The sequence below is a fragment of the Bos taurus genome, chromosome 11 (assembly GCF_002263795.3).
Source record: "Bos taurus isolate L1 Dominette 01449 registration number 42190680 breed Hereford chromosome 11, ARS-UCD2.0, whole genome shotgun sequence".
Classification (NCBI taxonomy): domain Eukaryota; kingdom Metazoa; phylum Chordata; class Mammalia; order Artiodactyla; family Bovidae; genus Bos; species Bos taurus.
In genome coordinates, this window is record NC_037338.1 from 9,637,165 (window position 1) to 9,659,822 (window position 22,658).

The 22,658-nt window shown below is 40.2% G+C and overlaps 1 protein-coding gene across 1 annotated transcript in view; it reads left to right on the forward strand.

The window, feature by feature from the left end:
* TACR1 (tachykinin receptor 1) overlaps positions 1-22,658 on the forward strand; it is a 189,523-nt gene that overhangs the window by 155,111 nt on the left and 11,754 nt on the right. Inside the window, exon 3 of the mRNA XM_002691188.6 lies at positions 17,139-17,289. Coding sequence (XP_002691234.1) covers positions 17,139-17,289 — 151 coding nt within the window. The remainder of the gene's footprint in view (positions 1-17,138; positions 17,290-22,658) is intronic.

Genomic DNA, 22,658 nt, shown 5'->3' on the forward strand with positions numbered 1-22,658 from the left:
GTCAAAGCTATCATTTTTCCAGTAGTCATGTACAGATGTGAGAGTTGGACTATAAAGAAAGCTGAGCAGCAAAGAATTGATGCTTTTGAACTGTGGTACTGGAGAAGACTTTTGAGAGTCCCTTGGACTGCAAGGAGATCCAACCAGTAAATCCTAAAGGAAATCAGTCCTGAATATTCATTGGAAGGACTGATGTTGAAGCTGAAACTCCAATACTTTGGCCACCTGATGGGAAGAACTGACTCATTGGAAAAGACTCTGATGTTGGGAAAGATTGAAGGCGGGAGGAGAAGGGGATGACAGAGGATGAGATGGCTGGATGGCATCACTGACTTGGTGGACATGAGTTTGAGTAAGCTCCAGGAGTTGGTAATGGATAGGGAAGCCTGGTGTGCTGCAGTCCATGGGGTCGCAAAGAGTCAAACACGACTGAGCCACTGAACTGAACTGAACTGTGGCTGAATGGGGTTTCTAGAACTACCATAGAAATTCAAGGATATCTATCTATGTGATCTGATGTTGTTACTGAGTTAGAGTTCACTCTACTCACCACATGACAGGCCAGTAATCTGAGAGATGAGGTGTTAAGGCAAGGAATATGAACTTATTTGGAAACCCAGCAGATTGAGAAGATGGCAGACTAATATCTTAAAATAACTGTCTCATTGGGGTCTGAATGCCAGATTCTTTTACAGAACAGAGAGGGAAAGGAGGTGAGGAAAGAAGTCTTGCAACTATCTCCTGGAATGTCCAGCCTCAGGGAAGGAATGTGTTAATTTTTTCTTTCCTATAGCCATTCCTGGGTGGACAGGGTCCTGAACTTTGGTTTAACATTCAGGTAGAGGGGCAGGGTTCCCAGAGACAGGCCATTATGTAGAATTATAATAACAAAAGCGATGAAAAGCAAAGGTTAAACTCAATGAAATGGATCCAATATGGAGTCAAAATTGACTCTTCTCTGTAACAATGTCATCTGCCAGACTGGGAAGTTTGACCAGGGAGCATAGTACAGATTCAGGAAATCTGTGTCGTCTCCCTGCTTCCTGAGGCAGAGACTTCATCTCCACCACATCTTCTACCCCAAACAAGGTAGTGGGAACTTTGTGGACAACACCATCTCTAGCCAGCCCTCTTGGCTTCATTCTGGAAACCAATTCTCTTCATTTGTTTCCTCAAAGTCCCACTGACATGGAGTTGTTGGGTGAGGTATATTTTACTGAAGATTTTGGGAGTGGTTAGAGAAATCAGAGATTTATAGCATAGGACAGGATTGTACTTTCTTGAATTTACTCCCAGATACCAGTGTTCCTACAATATATAGCACAATCCTTGCCAAAGTAAATTTCTTGCTATCTGTGTCCTTTTGCAAGTCCCTGCTGCCAACCAAGGGGTTTCAATCTCTCTCTCTCATTTTCCTCTCCTTGTTACCTGTATTCTTGACATTCTTCTACCACACAGACACCAATTTGCAGTTTTCATCCCATTTCAACATGACCTATCTTTTCTTATCACAAAACATGTTGATATCCCCAGCCAAACCAACCACCATCTAATTTGTTCTCCTCTCTCGGATATATGAAGCATATAGAAGATTTGTAACTTATGGTTTCTTTTTATTTAACATATCCACTAAATAAAGGGCTTCTCTGATGTCTCACACAGTCAAGAATCTGCCTGCCATGCAGGAGGCCTGGGTACAATCCCTGGGTCAGGAAGATCCCCTGGAGAAGGGGATGGTACCCCACCCCAGTATTCTTGCCTGGAGAATTTCAAGGACAGAGAAGCCTTGAAGGCTTCAGTCCATAGAATAGCACCCAGTCAGACACAGCTGAGTGAGTAACACACACACACACACACACACACACACACACACACATACACACACTAAATAAAATTTTCAGGTAGGATTATTAGCCACCTGCCTCCACCCAAATCCTTGCCCTGACCCTAAGAAGACAGGAAAGAGGAAGGGTAGAGTAAGTGAGTTTCTTTCTGCTGGAGTCTAATGCTTAAGTATTTCTTATTAGAACATTTCCAAACTCTGGAGCCATTCCTGGCAGCACATCTTTTCTCTTTGCCTGAAAGAGCTGACCAAAAAAAAGAACCTGAAATAAGGACATAAGAGACTGAGCAGATCAACAGCACCTGCTAAACTTTATCATGAGAATCAATGTTGAGATGGGCCAGGGAACTCAACCATCTGATATCTTCTGGGAGGCTGCAGGCCTGGCTACAAATAACTGAAACCATCCCCTGATGCTCTTTTAAGAAATGTGTATTATAACAGACATCCTTTATTTTTTGGAACTAAGTAAAATAATAAGAGATTTGCACTGCCATGACATTAAAAAAAATATACTACAAAGCCACAAAAATTGAGATTGTGTGGAGCTGATACCATAAAGGAGGGATAGGTCCAGGAAACAGAGCAAAAGCCAGGAAATAGAGCTATAAGAGTGTACAGACATATGTGCAATTTTAAAGCATCAGGGAAAGGATGGAATATCCAATAGTGCTGCTTGGGAAACTATAAACAATTGTTGGAGAAAGAAATTTGGAGCCTTTTCTCATAATATCAAAGTATAGCCTTGATAGCCTAATCAGTTAAATGCAAATAAATAAATAAACCAGGAGAAAGCATAAGTGAGTGTTTTCATGATGTTTATATGGAAGAGACATTTTAATCATAATATGATAGAATCCATAGAGACTTCTTAGAAAATAGTAAAGATAATATGAACACTTCAATGTAAAATTGAGTAAATTAAGCAGGCAATCAATTCACAAAAGAAATGACAATTAATAAATAGAAAAATTATAATATTTCAATTCACAATGAATCAAGAATACTAAAGTAAGTAAAGTAAGGAATCATGTATAAACTATTATGTTGTCAAAGACAAAAGACTTACTAATACCCAGTACAGGCATGAAGAGGAAAAAGAAATCTCATAAATTGTTGCTGGTTGTATAAATTGGCATATATTTTCTGAAGAGTATAAATATACACCAAATTCTTAAAAACACTGTAACTTAATCCTGACTAATTCTTGGGAAATAAGAAATAGAGCAAAGACATTTATCTGAAGGTGTTAATTATAGTATCAGGTATATATCAAGACATTATAAATGACTCAAATGTTCACATTAGAATACTGATTTAATGACCATGTACCTTCATGAAAATCGCTTCATGAATCATAGCTTTGTCATGGCAAAGGGGCTTGTGTAACTCAATGAGGCTATGAGCCATGGCACGAAGGGCAACCCAAGATGGACAGGTTATAGTGGAAAGATCTGACAAAATGTGGTCTCCTAGAGGAGAAAATGGCAAATTCCTCCAGTGTACTTGCCTTGAGAACCTCATGAACAGTTTGAAAAAAAGATATGACACCAGAAGATAAGCCCCCTGGGTCAGAAGTTGTCCAATATGCTACTAGGAAAGAGTGGAGAAATAGCTTTGGCTGGGCCAAAGCAGAAACGATACACAGTTGCTGACTTGTCTGGTAGTGAAAGTAAAGTTCAATGCTGTAAAGAACAATATTGGAATTAGGATATTAGGTCCATGAATCAAGGTAAATTGGATGTGGTCAAGCAGGAGATGGAAAGAGAAGACATCAACAATTTGAAATCAGTGAACTAAAATGGAGAGGAATGGCTATATCTACTACTGAGGACAAGAATCCCTTAGAAGAAATGGGGTAGCCCTCATAGTCAACAAAAGAGTCCGAAATGCAGTACTTGGGTACAATCACAAAAACAACAGAATGATCTTGGTTCATTTCCAAGGCAAACCATTCAATATCATACTAATCCAAGTCTATGCCCCAGGCACTAATGCTGAAGAAGCTAAAGTTGACCAGTCCCATGAAGACCAATGAGACCTTTCAGAACTAAAGCCAACAAAACAAAACAAAACAAAAAGTCCTTTTCATCATAGGGGATTGGAATGCAAACATAGGAAGGCAAGAGATCAAGAGATACATGGAATAACAATCAAGTTTAGCCTTGGAGTACAAAATGAAGCAGGGCAAAGGCTAACAAAGTTTTGCAAAGAGAACACACTGGTCATAGCAAACACCCTCTACCAACAACACAAGAGATGACGCTACTACACATGGATATCACCAGGTGGTCAATACTGAAATCAGATTAATTATACTCTTTACAGCTGCATAGGAGAAGCACTATACAGTCAACAAAAATAAGACCTGGAGCAGACTGTGGCTCAGATCATGAGCTCCTTATTGCAAAACTCAGGCTTAAATTGAAGAAAGTCAGGAAAATCACTAGGCCATTCAGGTATAACCTAAATCAAATCCTTTATGATTATGCAGTGAAAGTGATGAATAGATTGAAGGGATTAGATCTGAGAGATAGAATGCCTAAAACACTATGGACACAAGTTTGTAACATTGTACAGGAGGCAGTGACCAAAACCAACCCAAAGAAAAAGAAACAAAAGAAGACAAAGTGGTTGTCTGAGGAGAATTTACAAATAGCTAAGGAAAGAAGCGGAGAAGGCAATGGCAACCCACTCCAGTACTCTTGCCTGGAAACTCCCATGGGCGGAGGGGCCTGGCAGGCTGCAGTCCATGGGGTCACGAAGAGTTGGACACGACTGAGTGACTTCACTTTCACTTTTCACTTTCATGCATTGGAGAAGGAAATGGCAACCCACTCCAGTACTCTTGCCTGGAAACTCCCATGGGCGGAGGGGCCTGGCAGGCTGCAGTCCATGGGGTCACGAAGAGTTGGACACGACTGAGCGACTTCATTTTCACTTTTCACTTTCATGCTCTGGAGAAGGAAATGGCAACCCACTCCAGTGTTCTTGCCTGGTGAATCCCAGAGACGGAGGAGCCTGGTAGGCTGCCGTCTCTGGGGTCGCACAGAGTCACACATGACTGAAGTGAGAAGCAAAAGGCAAGGGAGAAAGGGAAAGATACACCCAACTGAATGCAGAGTTACAAAGAATAGCAAGAAGAGATAGAAACCCTTCTTAAGTGAACAATGCAAAGAAATGGAAGAAAACAATAGAATGGAAAAGACTAGAGATCTCTTCAAATTGGAGAATTAAGAGAACATTTCATGCAAGGACGGGCACACTAAGGGACAGAAATGGTAAGGACCTAATAGAAGCAGAAGAGATTGAGAATAGGTGGCAAGAATACACAAAATATATACAAAATATACAAAAAAAGTCTTAATGACCCAGAAAACCAAGATGCTATAGTCACTCACCTAGAGCCAGACATCCTGAAGTGTGAAGTCAAGTGGGCCTTAGGAAGCATTACTATGAACAAAGTTAGTGGAGATGTTGGAATTCCAATTGAGCTATTTCAAATCATAAAAGATGATGCTGTTAAAGTGATGCATTAAATATGTTAGCAAATTTGGAAAACTCATCAGTGGCCACAAGCCTGGAAAAGGTCAGTTTTCATTCCAATCCCAAAGAAAGGCAATACCAAAGAATGTTCAAACTACTGTACACTTTTGCTTATTTCACATGCTTGTAAAGTTATGTTCAAAATCCTTCAAACTGGGTTTCAGTTGTATGTGAACCTAGAACTTTCAGATATACAAGCTGGGTTTAGAAAAGGTGGAGGAACCAGAGATCAAACTGCCAACATCTGTTAGATCATAGGCAAAGCAAGGGAATACCAGGAAAACATCTATTTCTGCTTCATTGACTGTGTTAAAGATTTTGACTCTGTCGATTATAGCAAACTCAACATTCAAAAAACTAAGATCATGGCATCCAGTCCCATCACTTCATGGCTAATAGATGGGGAAACAATGGAAACAGTGAGAGACTTTATTTTCTTGGGCCCCAAAATCATTGCAGATGATGACTGCAGCCATGAAATTAAAAGACGCTTGCTCCTTGGAAGGAAAACTATGACCAACCAAAACAGTGTACTAAAAAGTAGAGATATCACTTTGCTGACAAAAGTCTGTCTAGTCAAAGCTATGGTTTTTCCAGTAGTCATGTATGGATATGAGACTTGGACAATAAAGAAGGCTGAGCCCAATGAGTTGCTGCTTTGAATTGTGGTGCTGGAGAAGACTCTTGAGAGTTCCTTGGACTCGAGGAGATCAAGCCAGTCAATTCTAAGGAAAATCAACCCTGAATATTCCTTGGAAGGACTGATGCTGAAGCTGAAGCTGAAGCTCCAATACTTTGGCCATCCATAGGAAGAGTTGACTCATTGGAAAAGACCTTGATGCTCGGAAAGATTGGGGGCAGGAGGAGACAGAGGATAAGATGGCTGGATGGCATCACTGACTCAACGGACATGAGTTTGAAAGAACTCTGAGACAGAGTGAAAGACAAGAGAGCCTATCTGGCTGCAATCGATGGAGTCACAAAGAGTCAGACATTACTTAGCAACTGAACAACAACTAGGCTCTGCCTCTAAGAACCATGTCATGTAATCAAGCAGATAAGGAGGGAGATCAAGATTGCATAGCAGGGAGACACAGAGCTTAGTTCCTCCCACAAACAGATCAAAAATAATGTCTTCATATGGAGCAATCCTCACTTAAAACTAACTGGAAAGTGGCAGAAGTCATGTGTAACCAAAGCTATAAGGAAGATCGACAAAGATTGAGTTGGAAGGGAAGAAAATTAACCAGGTCAGTCCCTATGGGAAGAGAATCAGAGAAAAAGAGCAATTACACAGGGATCCTTCCTGGGAAGTGAGCAGTTTGAGTCACATACTAGCCACCCCAACCCTGGGTTCCAACGCCAGGAAGATGAGCCTCGTTGGCTGGTTGGAGGGCTGGTGGGCAGCTCCAGAAGGGCAGAAGAAAGCCAGGACTCTGCTCATGAGGCCTGCATAACGATTTGCTTGCCCCTGAAGTAGGGCAAAGGGGACAAATGGAAACTGCACCCATGGCTGACTGGTTTCCTGCAACCTCCTAGGCTTGCCACCCAGCCTGAACTGAGTGAACGTTCCAACACCACTTGCCTGGCATCACAGCTCCACGCTGGAGCAAGGACTGGTACAACCAGCCAAAAAGCTGGACTGTGAGATCTGAAGTAGCTCAAACCCCAAGTGGTGTCTCAGCAGGGAAAGGGCAGCTATTATTTGCAACTGTACAGGAGACACACCAGAGGCAGTCTGGATCTCTGACAGTAGCCAAACGGCCACAACCCAGCCCCAAACCTTGCTAACTACCCACAAGAGCCCTTCTTGCTCCAGCACAGCTGGGTGCAGGAGCTGGGAAGGAGAAGAGCACACACTGAAAGGAAACAGAGCCAGTTCAGACCCAAAAAGTCCAGGACTTCTGCTCCAGTGGCTTGAGGTCTGGCCCAGCACCGAGGGGCATCAACATCCATTAAGCATAGGGGAAGCCCTGCCTCACACTTGACTCTGGCCCCAGTCTCCCAAGCTCCAGCTCCACTTCCTTTTAAGGTGATAGCTGCCCACACACCCTGAGGAAGATGTGACTTGCGTTCACATCAAAGTCAGCTCTCTGACCAAAGCCACAGATGCTCCTTACCTTGGACCAGTGGTTCTTAAACTTAAACCAGCCTCAGAATCATGTATAGGGCTTATGCAAATATGGAGGGCTGGGCCCCACCCAGTTTCCAACTTAGCTAGACTGAGAATCTGTGTTTATAACAAGTTCCAAGGTGATAACTGCTATTGGTTCTGTTTCAGACTTTGAAAAACACTGTCTTAGATAAGTCTTTCTCAAGCTCAGAATCACATGAGAATAATTGGGGGAGATTTTGAAATAATCAGTGTCCAGAGATACTCATGTAATTGGTTGTGAGTATGGAAGCACAAAACCACAGTTTAGAAAATTCTTCAAGCATTCTGGAATATGGCTAGCCTTGAGAACTGCCGTTTCAGATCCAAGGCCTACAAGCCTGTTGGAACTACATTATTGTCTGTAATAGTTTCATTTATGTATTTTTGGCCATGCTGGGCCTTCACTGTCGCACAGCAGGCTTTTCTCTAGTTGTGGTGAGTGGGGCCTACTCCCTAGTTGCAGTGCTCAGGCTTCTGGCTCTAGGGAATGCAGGCTTTAATAGTTGTGGCACACGAGCTTAGCGGTTGTGGCTCCTGGGCTCTAGAGCGCAGGCTCAACAGATGCGGCACACATGCGTAGTTGTTCTGCGGCATGTGCGTGGGATCTTTCTCGATCGGTGATCAAACCCATGTCTCCTGCACTGGCAGGCGGATTCTTCACCACTGAGCCACCAGGGTAGTCCCTGGAACTACATTGTTGTTTGAGATTTAATGACATCACTAAAGTGTGTATTAACAATTTTTTCTAGTTTCTGTATCTGATGCTTTGATATCTTGGGTCTTGTTGATGATCTAAGAGGGACTGCCTGTCCAGGGCTAGATAACTCCTAGGCATAACTCCTGCTAGTGTGCTTTCATATGCAAACTAAACAACCCAAAGCCCCTACCCATCACCTATCTGCTTTTTCGGGGCTCTTATACTGCAAGACACTGTCCTCTGCCATAATCACCCCAGGGCCACATCTGACATCTATGGGCAGTCCCTACACTGGGCCCCACTGAAACGATTCAAACGAGACCATCCTAGCCCTGTTTATCTTGCCTCACTGATTCTTTCCCTCAAAAAACATAGTAGAAGACTTTCCTACATTTTCTCCATGCTCTCTGCCTGTAACCGTCTGTGAGACGGTATGCTCCTTTCTCTTGGGAAATATGACTAATAAACTATCTTTTCAATGGAAAACTTGTCTTGATCTGTTAGTGACAGCATTTCTTAGGCAGGTGGATAAGGAGTCCATGGACCCAGTTATGTAGTCATCCATGTCCTGGAATTTATGGCCATTTGGAATTTATGGCCATTCACCCACATGGGAGCTAGGGAGCTGGTTAATCGATAACATCAGAGCCATAGGAACAGGTTCCTTGGCGTTGTCAGGAGACCAACCTTTGTTACAAGATCTAAGGGAAACAAACTGACCTAATACTATGCCAAAACTATTTTTAGTAACAGGTCAAAAGGTATATATAATAAGATATCCTAAAAGCTGTATGTGGCTCTCTTCCTAACCCATCTGGTATCTGTGCCAGAAGCTGTCCCTATTACTTCCTGACTTTTAATAAAATTGTTACACTGCTGCAAACACATGAGAGACTGTATTCCTTTGGTCCTGGAGAGAGTTCTTTCCTTTGAAGGCTATGAACTCATAGCTGACACCGAACGTCACAGAACATAGGCCTCACTACTCCTGAATTTAAAAAAGTAAAATCTATATTTTAAAACAACGTGCTCTTTGGAAAATCACAGATCAGACCATTAGGAAAATCCTAAGCTGAATCAGTCAACCTAGTTTATCAGTCTCTTTTTTAAGAAGGAAAAGTTATTTTGTTATTCATTTGTGAGCAATAAAAAGTATAGATTTAATTTCAACTAAAAAGAATTATAGACAGGTTCATACTCAAACATGGATAATTAATAACTTAATTATTATTAAATTATTCTTAATAATAAGACCCAGCAATTTCACTTCTAGATATATACTCAGAATTGAATGCAGGGCCTCTAACAAATACTTGTACACCAAAGAGTACAAAGTTTATTCACAATAGCCAAAAAGTGGAAACAACTCAGATGCTTCTCATTAGATGAACGGATATTCAAAATGTTATAAATATATATGTGGAATATTATTTAGCCTTAAAAAAGAATGAAGTTCTGATACATGCTATAACATGGATGAACCTTGCAAACATAATGCTAAGTGAATAAGCCAGACAGAAAAGGCAAATATTGTATGATTCCACTTATCTAAAATACTTAGAATAGACAAATTCAAAGAGACAGAAAATCTAGCTCAGACAAACCCCTTTCACATAGAAACTGCAAATGCTCAATCCAATATCCAAATTTAAATGAATGTAGGTCAAATGATTGAAATTTAATCATTAGAAAAGATGAAAATAAACATTTCTTCCATCTTGACATCTTGGAGAAGTTTTACCACATTCTTGCAGTTCATTGGAGATAAACTTACATTTTAATATTTTGCCAAAATCACTATTTTAGAGAATTGATCAATAGAACCTAGTATAAAGTTATTTTTGTACAGCTTCATGGGGGATTTTTTTGGCTCTCAAATCTGATAGTCAGCTCTCAGAATTAATATCGGCCTTGGAAGAAGAGCTCAGAGATCAGGGATCAGGGATGCGCCAAAGTGAGCCAGAGAATAAATCGAGAGTGACTACAATAGTCTGTGACAGAAGGGACTGCTTTGGTTCCCACATGATGAGAGACATGAGATTTATGCATTGAATTTTTGTGTTTTTATTTGGTCTTTTTAAAAGATTGTAGTACAGTTGATTAATAACATTATATATTTTAGTATAGCATGCTGCTGATGCTGCTAAGTTGCTTCAGTCGTGTCCGACTCTGTGTGACCCCATAGATGGCAGGCCACCAGACTCCCCCATCCCTGGGATTCTCCAGGCAAGAACACTGGAGTGGGTTGCCATTTCCTTCTCCAACACATGAAAGTGAAAAGTGAAAGTGAAGTCACTCAGTTGTGTCCAACTCTTAGCAACCCTACCAGGCTCCTCCATCCATGGGATTTTTCCAGGCAAGAGTACTGGAGTGGGGTGCCATTGACTTCTCCATAGTGCAGCATAGTGATTCACAATTTTAGAAGTTATCCTCCATTTATAGTTATTATATAATATTGGCTATATCCCCTATACTTTGCAATATATCCTTGTAGCTTATTTATTTTATATATAGTAATTTGTACCTCTTAATCCTGTACGTGAGTCTGGGTGAACTCCGAGAGTTGGTGATGGACAGGGAGGCCCAGCGTGCTGCGGTTCATGGGGTCGCAAAGAGTCGGACATGACTGAGCAATTGAACTGAACTGAATCCTATACTTCTATCTTGCCCCTCCACCCTTGCCTCTCACCACTGGTAAGCACTAGGTTGTTGCTATACCTATGAGTATTTTCTTTGTTGTTACATTCATTAATTTGTTTTATTTTTTAGATTCCACGTATAAGGGATAACATACAGTATTTTTCTTTCTGTCTGACTTATTTCACTAAGTACCCTCCAAGTCCATCCGTGTAGTTGCAAGTGGCAAAATTTAATTATTTTTATGGCTAAGTAGTATTTCATATTTATATACCACATCTTCTCTATTCATTCATCTGTTGATGAATACTTAGGTGGTTTCCATAGCTTGGCTATGGTCAATAATGCTGCCATGAACATTGGGATGCATGTATTCTTTTGAATTCATTTTTTTTTTTTTTTTTGGACATACATTCAGGAGGAAAATTGCTAGGTCATATATAGTTCTACTTTTAGTTTTTTGAGGAACCTCCTTTCTGTTTTCTATAGTGGCTTCACTGATTTACATTCCTACCAACAGTGTAGGAGCATTCCCTTTTCTCCACATTCTCACCAACATTTGTTATCTGTAGATTTTTTGATGATTTTTGTTTAGTTACTCAGTCGTGTCTGACTCTTTGCAACCCCATGGACTGCAGCACACCAGGCTTCCCTGTCCTTCACCATCTCCTGGAATTTGCTCAAACTCATGTCCATTGAGTCAGTGATACCATCCAACCATTTCATCCTCTGTCATCCCCTTCTCCTCCTGCCTTCAATCTTTCCCAGCATCAGGGTCTTTTCCAATGAGTCAGCTCTTCACATCAGGTGGCCAAAGTATTGGAGCTTCAGCAACAGCCACTCCATTGAATATTCAGGACTGATTTCCTTTAGAATGGACTGGTTTGATCTCCTAGAAGTCCAAGGGACTCTCAAAAGTCTTCTCCAACACCACAGTTCAAAAGCATCAATTCTTTGGCACTCAGCCTTCTTTATGGTCCAACTCTCACATCCATACATGACTGCTGCAAAAACCATAATTTTGACTAGATGGACATTTGTTGGCAAAGTAATATCCCTGCTTTTTAATACACTGTATAGGTTTGTCATAGCTTTTCTTCTAAGGAGCAAGTGTCTTTTAATTTCATGGCTGCAGTCACCATCTGCAGTGATTTTGGAACTCAAGAAAATAAAGTCTCTCACTGTTCCCATTGTTTCCCCATCTGTTTGCCATGAAGTGATGAGACTGGAAGCCATGATCTTAGTTTCTTTTAAATGTTGAGTTTTAAGCTACCATTTTGACTCTCCTCTTTCACCTTTATCAAAATGCTCTTTAGTTCCTCTTTGATGATAGCCATTCTGATAGTGGTGAGATGATATCTCACTATGGTTTCGACATGTTTTTCTGATGATTAGTGATGTTAAGCATGTTTTCATGTGCCTGTTAGCTATCTATGTCTTCCTTGAAATATGTCTATTCAGGTCTTCTTCTGTATATTTTTTAATTGGGTTATTTCTTGATATTGAGTTGTATGAACTGTTTATATATTTTGAATATTGAACCATTATCAGTTATATCATTTATAAATATTTTCCCCCATTCAGCAGTTTGTATTTTCATTTTGTCCATGGTTCTGTCAGGGGAGTGTGTCATTTCCTCGGTTCTGTCCCATCACAGCAAAAATTTGAAGTGACGGACGTTAAAGCCTTCAGTGTGTCATAGCTCTTGGACAGACTGTGTCACAGCTCTTGGACAGATCAGTGTTACGGCTCTCAGACAGATCTGTACAGAGTGTTACAGCTCCATGTTACAGCTCAGTTTTATTTAGAAAATAAAGGAAAATACATCCTTGAGGCATGAGGGCATGCCAACCCAAAAGATGCAAAGAGAAGAGAGAGAGAGAGAGCGTACGAGAGAGAGAGAGCCCCAGCCTTTTGGCTCCTCTTTTTATATGTTTTTCCCTCCCCCTGGGCCTGCCCCGTGTAAACTGGGCTAGCTGGAATGCTGTTTGTTCTACCTGAGGTCCTCACTCCGGGTCCTCAGATCTTCCTTTATTCTATTTTCGTGGGCTTTTCCCTTCCTCGTCTTTTAGCCACCGCCATTCTGGACTCCTTTTTCCTATTCTAACTACCCAACAGTTCCCTGTGCAATACAAAAACTTTTAAGTTTAATTAGATCCTGTTTATTTATTTGTTTTTATTTTTTTCCGTTTGTTTATTTTTGTTTTAATTTCTTTTATCTTGTTTTCCCATCAATTTGCCATGAAGTGATGGGACCAGACGCCATGATCTTAGTTTTTTGAATGTTGAGTTTTAAGCCAGCTTTTTCACTCTCCTCTTTCACCTTCATCAAGAGGCTCTTTAGTTCCTCTTTTACTTTCTACCATTAGGTTGGTGTCATCTGCATATCTGAGCTTGTTGATATTTCTCCCAGCAATCTTGATTCCACCTTGTGATTCATTCAGCCTCTTTAATATATATTATAAAACCTGAGGTAAATAGGATGGGCTTGTTTGGCTTTTAATGTTGGGAACCAGTAGGTATCCTTTTTGGACCATTTAGCTTTAGGTAATGTAGTAATATCAAATCTTGTTTTAACCACATTTCATTGGTCCCATTTTAAGTAATCATCCAAATATTTCTTTATTCATTTGAGATAACACCTTAAAGAAATTCTAACTTGTTGGGAATTATAGTCAGACTTTCCTTACAGGTTTTTCATGCTTATATTATAATTATTTTAATACTCTTTTTAGACATTGTAAAACCCATTGAGAAGAAGCACAGACCACAAATGAAGCTTCTCAAGCCAGTTTTTTTAACTTATTTTAAATAAACTATGGAAGTCCTTAGTTTAATTATTAGATACATAATTTCACCTTTAGTTTGATTTTTGTTTATAGGTACCAGCAAGACCACTGGCTGTGATGAGCATACTTGAGATTTACCAGTTAGTTTTTCCAATTTTAAATGATCCATCAATTGGCCACCAATAAAATATATCTCAATAGAAATTCAAACTATTAAGATGCAAAAGGCCTCCCCATAAGAGAATGGAAGAGGATGTAATCTAAACCCACAGAGTTTTACTCTCAAGACCAAGTTTTCAAAAACACAAACAAACAAATCAAACAAGTACAGGTCGACCTGGGAAGATAGGGCAGAACATTTACATCTCAAAGACACAGAGAAATACAAGTTTCCCTCTAGAAAGTCTTTGTTTAAAGGCTGAAAATATATTTTTTTACTAAGCCAGCTTTTCACCTTAATGAAACTTAATTGCATAGGCAATGAAAGAGCCCACTCAATTTCCATGGTGAGGTTTTCTCCAATTTCCAATCAAGTAAATACCTGTAAGTTTTGTATGGCTATTGGCAATTTCTCATTCCTTTTTTTTTGAAACCTTTATTTTCCATTTTGAAGTCAGTCTGTTGAGATAAAATTGCATGTGATGGGCCACTGTGTGCTTTTTGGGAGCTTAAGTTCTCTGGTTTTGCCCCAGAGTTGTTTAAGCCCCATCTTATGTGTCTTGGGTTTCCCAGTGGAGTATAAGACTTCCATGGATGCTCAGATTGTGGGATAGCCAGTTCTTATGTGTGTCCCCTGTTGAGCAGTTTGTTAATTACATGAGTGGGTTTTCCTGTAGGAACAAGCTGCATGGCATGAGATCTTGTTCCTGCAAATTTCTCAGTCATCTGAGAAAGCCATTGCCAGCCAGGAAGAGAGTCCCTTTTTGGAGCTCAGAAGCTCTCAGAAGATTTCCGTTTTATTTTGACAAACTCTATTAAGGTAGCCAAGTCAAGGAAAAACAACAAGCCAGTCTTCCCCGCTAATAACTCAGTCCCACCTTGCCCAGTGTTTGAGCAGTCTTCTCAGTCTCTAAACTGAGGCTAAGCACTCAGTATCCAAAATGAGTCTTCCCAGGGCTTTAACACTGAGGATCCCCTGCTTGAGCAAAATCTTCCCAGTGCCTTAACACAGGATATCCTACTCAGCACCTAAATTGAGAAAAATCCTCCCAGTTCTTTGAGGGTGTCCCACCCAATGTCTAAACTGAGAAACCCAGGTACCTCTTCTTGAAACCAAGTTTCAAAGATAACATTTTCCCCCAAATAAAACTCAAGGTCATCAACCAATACAGGAGATCTGAGATCCAGGAAGATTCACTCAAATCTGTCTGGATTTCAAGGAGGCAGATGGACACAAGAGGCCTCTGCTGGTACCAAGGCTCCAGATTCTCGTAGAGTTCAGGTCAAGGATAGGAATCCATTCTGGATCCCTTTGTTGGTTGCCAAAACTGTCCATTTAAAAAATAATCACAACCTGGAAGTTGCAAGTTATGTTTTATTTGATGGGAATTTTTAGGACTTTGAGGCTTCCCTGGTGGCTCAGAGGTTAAAGCGTCTGCCTGCAATGTGGGAGACCTGGGTTCGATCCCTGGATCAGGAAGATCCCCTGGAGAAGGAAATGGCAACCCACTCCAGTACTCTTGCCTGGAGAATCCCATGGGCGGAGGAGCCTGGTGGGCTACAGTCCATGGGGTCGCAAAGAGTTGGAGACAACTGAGCGACTTCACTTTCACTTTAGGACTTCAAGTCCAGGAAACAGCATCGCAAGTAACCCTGAGAGAACTGCTCTCAGGAGGCAGGAGGAGGAGTCATGTTATATAGAAGTTTGCAACAAGGGGCAAGTAGTCCGAACATCAAAAGACTATTGTTAACTAAAGAAAACCAGATATCTCAAGTAATTTAGTGCCTTTTTTTATGTGAGCAAATACAAGAGCCTGGGCTCACTGAAGTCATTTCTTTCATATATATCTCAGCTATCTGGGGCCAGTTTCTAATGCTTTTCACACACACACACTCCAGCTCTCAGTGCTCACCATGGGGAGTGGCTGAGGCTGCTGGATAGTAGGTATTGTTCTTTCTGGGTGGCCTGCAGGCTCAGAAATTCACATTTGGAGGGATGGAATTGCTGATGACTGCGACATACTTGTTTGTTGATATGGCAGGAAATATTCCATTTCTCACTACCCTTGTTTTGAGGGTTAAAGAAAATACTGCCAGTAAAGTCCTTGGCATTGTGTTCTTCTCTAAATAAAATCTAACTTCCAGTTCTGCTATTAACACTATCATTAATGTAATTATTAATACAGTGACCTACAGTAAACCTCCCCAATTATTAGCTGTTCTCATGTTATTATATTAGAAATTCTGAGCTTTTGCATTACACGCACATCAGAGGGAAAGCCTTATAACTAGCCACATCTCCCAAGGACCCTCTGAGAAAAAATATTCTTTCTCAAAATTCAAATAACATTTAAACGTCCAACTTACAATGACCCTCAAGTTGTGCCGTGGTAGGAAATCTCAGAATCTGTGGGCTAACACTGTGAAGGTTTGTTTCTTGTTCATGTTCCAGTCAGACTCAAATCCTTTGGTAACTGTCTTTCAAGCAGTAACTCAGAGACCCAGACAGCTTCCATCAAGAGATATGTATTTAAGAACTATGCTTAGAAGTAGCTTAACCTTTGTAGCTCTCACCTACTGATCCTAATTCTGGGATAAGTTTTGTCTCTCTCCGAGATAATTATACTTACATCTGTGAATCCATTTGTCATTTAGAATAGCTTAACTCAGTGGTAAAGAGTTCACTTGCCAATGCACGACACATGAGTTTGATCTTTGGGTCAGGAAGATCCAGCTGGAAAAAGTAATGGCAATCTACTCCAGTATTCTTGCCTAGGAAATCCCATGGACAGAGGAGCCTGGCTGGCTACACTCCATGGAACTGCAAAAAATTAAGACAAAAGTTAGCAACTAAACAAGTCTTATTAACCATCACAACTGTTCTCACATGAATGTACTAGTTGTTCTATTGATCCGTGTCCCTGCATCAAAACTAAGCCTAAGTTTTTAAATCTGACAAGTACTTTTGAGTGGTACAATCACCTTCTTTATTCTAGAAAATATACTCCTATTAATTCAGCCCAAGTTTGTATTTTTCTTTGGAGGGAGCAGTAAGCAATACTGAACTAAAATTGTCATACACGTTCAACAAATTCAGTTCCCTTTCATTATGTTCTTTTCATTCTGAACAGGAATCTCCATTATAGAAAAGTCCACAAGAAAAACATGTCAAAAAGATTTGCTTTCTCTACTTTATCCACTAATAGATCACCTACTAATTCATGCAAGTAACTAGTCTGAGACAGGTAACTGTCAAGGCTTGACCAGCCCTGTTACTTCTTGAACTGACTACTCTCACTCACCTTCTTGCAGGTACCACATCTGCGTGACTGTGCTGATCTACTTCCTCCCCCTGCTGGTGATAGGTTATGCTTACACTGTCGTGGGCATCACACTGTGGGCCAGTGAGATCCCTGGGGACTCCTCTGACCGCTACCACGAGCAAGTCTCTGCCAAGCGCAAGGTGAGCAAAGGGCTAGCAGCACTTAACCACCCCCCAGCACAGGTGACAGACTGGTAAGCATGTGAGCCCCAGAGCCTCAGGAGTCCTGGAGGCAGTCCCTGGGTCCCCAGAACTGTAGAAAGGAGGGGAGGAAAGGGGAGGGGAGGAAGAAATCTTCCTTCAATGTGTTGTAACCTAGGCCTGCCTATACAGGCAAAAGCCTCCTCATTCTCACCCTAAAACTAACAGAAAACTGTCAGTTCATAAAACACAAGCACACAGATTTACCCACAGAAGCATGAAGAGCTATTTGGCTCTCTTTAGTTATTACGATTTGACAAAATAATACATTCATTTCATTCAAACGTTAAAAAGCACTAAAAGAAACAAAACTATGGTGATTGGGAACAAACTGGGAATTGCCAGGATTAGTACTGGGGGAAGAATCTGCCTACAAAGCGATTGCATGAGTGAATTTCCTTGCGATAACGGAGCAGTTCTGTATCCTGATTACTGTGGATTTTTTTACTTATCTCTGCATATGATAAAATTTCATAGAACTATACACCAAAAAAGTGCATGTAAAAGCTGGCAAATTCCAAGTACAGCCTGTAGATTAGTTAATAGTACTGTACTAGCATCGGTTTCTTGATTTTGATGGTGTGGCATAGCTATGTAAGGTGGTATCACTGGGAGAAGCTTTGTCATGGGTATCTGAGAATTCTCTGTCCGATTTTTGCAACTTCCTGCAAGTCTTCAATTGCTTGAAAATTAAAAGTCAAAAAATATATTGAGTCTTACCATGAAAAGGCTCACTCCTTTCTAGGTCCTCTATTGAGTTCCCAAATGTTTATGCACTTATGCGCATGTGTGCACGCACACACACACACACACACACTCACCATGGTAACCACCGTTATTTGTTATTAATCCTTTCAGATATTGTAATGTATTTATAAGCCAAATAAACATATGTTCTTTTCTTTTTTACATAAATAGTAAATATGCACTTTTCTTCCCCTCATTCTTAAACTTAACAGTATCCACAAAATCTTCAAAACTCAATATAGAAACAGCTTTCTCATTCTTTTTTCTCCTCTTTTAGTACCACCTTGCATAGTGTTTCATTGTGCAGATGCTAGATACCTTTGTTTTATTGAAATATAGTCGACTTACAATAGTATTTAGTTTCAGGTGTATTGCATAATGATTGGACATTCGCATCCATTATCACCACAATAATTCCAGTAACCCTCTGTCCCTCAGTTCAGTTCAGTTCAGTCGCTCAGTTGTGTCCGACTTTTTGCGACCCCTTGAATCGCAGCACGCCAGGCCTGCCTGTCCATCACCAACTCCCGGAGTTCACTCAAACTTAGTCCATCGAGTCAGTGATGCCATCCAGCCAATCATCCTCTGTCGTCCCCTTTTCCTCCTGCCCCCAATCCCTCCCAGCATCAGAGTCTTTTCCAATGAGTCAACTCTTTGCATGAGGTGATCAGAGTACTAGAGTTTCAGCTTTAGCATCATTCCTTGCAAAGAAATCCCCGGGCTGATCTCCTTTAGAATGGACTGGTTGGATCTCCTTGCAGTCCAAGGGACTCTCAAGAGTCTTCTCCAACACCACAGTTCAAAAGTATCAATTCTTCGGCACTCAGCCTTCTTCACAGTCCAACTCTCACATCCATACATGACCACTGGAAAAACCATAGCCTTGACTAGACGGACCTTTGTTGGCAAAGTAATGTCTCTGCTTTTCAATATGCTATCTAGATTGGTCATAACTTTCCTTCCAAGAAGTAAGCGTCTTTTAATTTCATGGCTGCAGTCACCATCTGCGGTGATTTTGGAGCCCCCCAAAATAAAGTCTGACACTGTTTCCACTGTTTCCCCATCTATTTCCCATGAAGTGATGGGACCGGATGCCATGATCTTCGTTTTCTGAATGTTGAGCTTTAAGCCAACTTTTTCACTCTCCTCTTTCACTTTCATCAAGAGGCTTTTGAGTTCCTCTTCACTTTCTGCCATAAGGGTGGTGTCACATGCATATATGAGGTTATTGATATTTCTCCTGGCAATCTTGATTCCAGCTTGTGCTTCTTCCAGACCAGCGTTTCTCATGATGTACTCTGCATATAAGTTAAATAAGCAGGGTGACAACCTTGCCGTACTCCTTTTCCTATTTGGAACCAGTCTGTTGTTCCATGTCCAGTTCTAACTGTTGCTTCCTGACATGCATATAGGTTTCTCAAGAGGCAGGTCAGGTGGTCTGGTATTCCCATCTCTTTCAGAATTTTCCACAGTTTATTGTGATCCACAAAGTCAAAGGCTTTGGCATAGTCAATAAAGCAGAAATAGATGTTTTTCTGGAACTCTCTTGCTTTTTCCATGATCCAGTGGATGTTGGCAATTTGATCTCTGGTTCCTCTGTCTTTTCTAAAACCAGCTTGAACATCTGGAAGTTCACAGTTCATGTATTGCTGAAGCCTGGCTTGGAGAATTTTGAGCATTACTTCTATATGTATTTTATACCCATTCCTCTATCAGGGGACACTTAGGTTGCTTTCATATCTTCGCCATTGTAATGTTGCTATAAACATTAGGGTGCATGAATCTTTTAAAGTGTCTTTGTTTCCTTTGGATAAATACCCAGGAGTGGAGTCGCTGGATGCTATGTTCTATTTTCAATTTGTTAAGGAATCTTCATACTGGTTTCCAGCGCGGCTGCACGAGCTTCTGTTTCCACTAACAGCTTCTCCTCGGCAGCACTTGTTGTTGTCTTTGTGATATAGCCTTATGATACATGTGAGTGATATCTCATTGTGGTTTGGTTTGCAGTTCCCTATTGATTAGTGATGTTGGGAATCTTTACATGTGCCATTTGGCCACCTGTATATCTTCTTGGGGAAAAAAATCTATACAAGTCCCTGCTTATTTTTTAATGCAGTTGTACGGTTTTCTTGATGTTGAGTTATATGAGTTCTTTGCATATTTTGGATATTAATCTCCTAACAGATATATTGTTTGCAAATATCTTCTTCAATTCAGTAGGCTGCCTTTTTGCTTTGTTTGTGGTTTCCCTCACTGTGCAAAAGCTTTTCACTTTGATGTAGTCCCACTTGCTTATTTTTGCTTTTGTTTCCCTTGCCTGAGGAGACAAATAAAAAACCAGCTAAGACCAGTGTCAAAAAGGGTGGTACTTATGGTTTCTTCTAGACGTTTTATGGTTTTGGGTCTTTTTCATTTAAGTTTTTCGTCTACTTTGAATTTATTTATTCCATCCACTTTGATTTTATGTCCAATCAATATGTGACAATGTGATCCAGTTTGATTATTTTGTATGCAGCAGTCAACTTTCCCAACATATTTTGTTGAAGAGGCTTTCTTTTCCCAGTTGTAGATTCTCGCCTCTGTCGTCATAGATTAATTGACCATATGAGTGTGGGTTTATTTCTGGGATCTCTATTCTATTCTACTGAGCTCTGTGTCTGCTTTGTGCCAGTACCATACTGTTTTGATCACTGTAGATTTTAGCATAGCTTTTTGAAATTAGGAGCATAATACCCTTAGCTTTGTTCTTCTTTCTTAAGATTGTTATATCTATTTGGAGTCTTTTGTGTGCCCATATAAATTTTAGAATTATTAGTTCTAGTTCTGTGAGATTGTCTTTGATATTTTGATAAGTTACATTGAGTCTATATGTTGCCTTGAGTAGTATGGTCATTTTAACAATATTAATTCTTCCAATCTGTAAGTATGCTATATATTGGTCTATATTGATTTTTGTTTGTGTCTTCTTCAACTTATTTCATCAGTGTTTTATAGTTTTCCATGTACAATTCTTCTAGATCCTTGGTTCAGTTTATCCTTAAATATTTAAGTCTTTTTGATGCAATTGTAAATGGGATTCTTTTCTTAATTTCTCCTCTGATAGTTCATTAGTAGTATATAGAAATGCAACAAATCTGTGTGTTCTTTATCTACCTCTATTTAACTTTACACTCTATTCTGTTGTTCTTTTCTTTCTTTTTCTCACCATATGGTTGGTTTGTTCTGTCTTCGTTGTTTTTTCCCATTTGGCACCTTGTTTTAGTCTGTTTTCCAGTTCGTGCTTTAGTGAGCTTTGTTCTTAACTGGTGGATATCATTTCTGGTTTCCTTTGTTCAGTGGGTCTATCTATTGTACATTTTTTTTATTATTGTTTTGGATTTGTTTATGAGTGTATACGTATGTGTGTATATTCTATTATTTTAGTTATTATTTGCCTTATTTTGTAATTGCTATTGGTCTGGGGTGCATCTTTTGTTTCTCATTTCTGTATATTCATTTTAATCCCACTTAATACCATACCAAACCACCTCTGGAATCTCTATTCCCTGGAGAATCTCCAAACCCTGAGCCTTTGGAGTGGGAGCACTGACTCCAAGACACTAGACTATCAGCGAACTCCTAACCCTAGGGAGTATCAGATAGTGAGAACTACCACAAAAGCAACCACTTGTATACAGGACCCAGCATCACCCAACTGCCAGTAGCACCCTGGGCAAGATGCCTCATCCAAACAACAAACAAGACAAAAATACAAACCCAATCATCAGCAGACAGAATTACCACCTCACTCAGCCCTGCCCATCAGAAGGATAAAAAAACTCACCCCCTTCCAAACGAATGCAAGCACAAGTCACACCCTACATGAAGCTTACACAAACCCCTGGACCAACTTTACAAGGGCAGAAACCAAAGGAAGGAAGAATTCAACCTCAAAGCCTGGGAAAAGGAGACCTCAAACACAGCAAATTTAAAAAAAAGAAAAAAAAAGGCAGAGAAATACTGCACAAATGAAGGAACAACCTAGAAACACACAAGTCCAAATAAATGAAGAGGAAATAGGCAAACTATCAGAAAAGAATTCAGAATAATGATAGAAAAGATGATCCAAAACTTCGAAAATAGAATGTAGAGGATGCAAGAATCAATTAACAAAGATATAGAAGAAATAAAGAATAAACATATCGGAGACAAACAACACAATTACTGGAATTAACAATACTCTAGAAGGAATCAATAGCAGAATATCTGAGACAGAAGAACGGATAAGTGAGCTGGAAGATGTATGTGTAAAATAAGATGAATGGTGTAAAATAACTGCTAAAGAGCAGAATAAAGGAAAAAGAATGAAAAGAATTAAGGATAGTCTCAGGGACCTCTGGGACAATATTAAATGCACCAATATTCGAAAAAAAAGAAGAGAAAAGAAAGAGTATGAGAAAATTTTTGAACAGATTAGAATTGAAAATTTCCCCAGCATGGGAAAAGAAATAGTCAATCAAGTCCCAGAAGCACAGAGTCCCATACAGGATAAACCCAAAGAGAAACATGCCAAAGACATATAC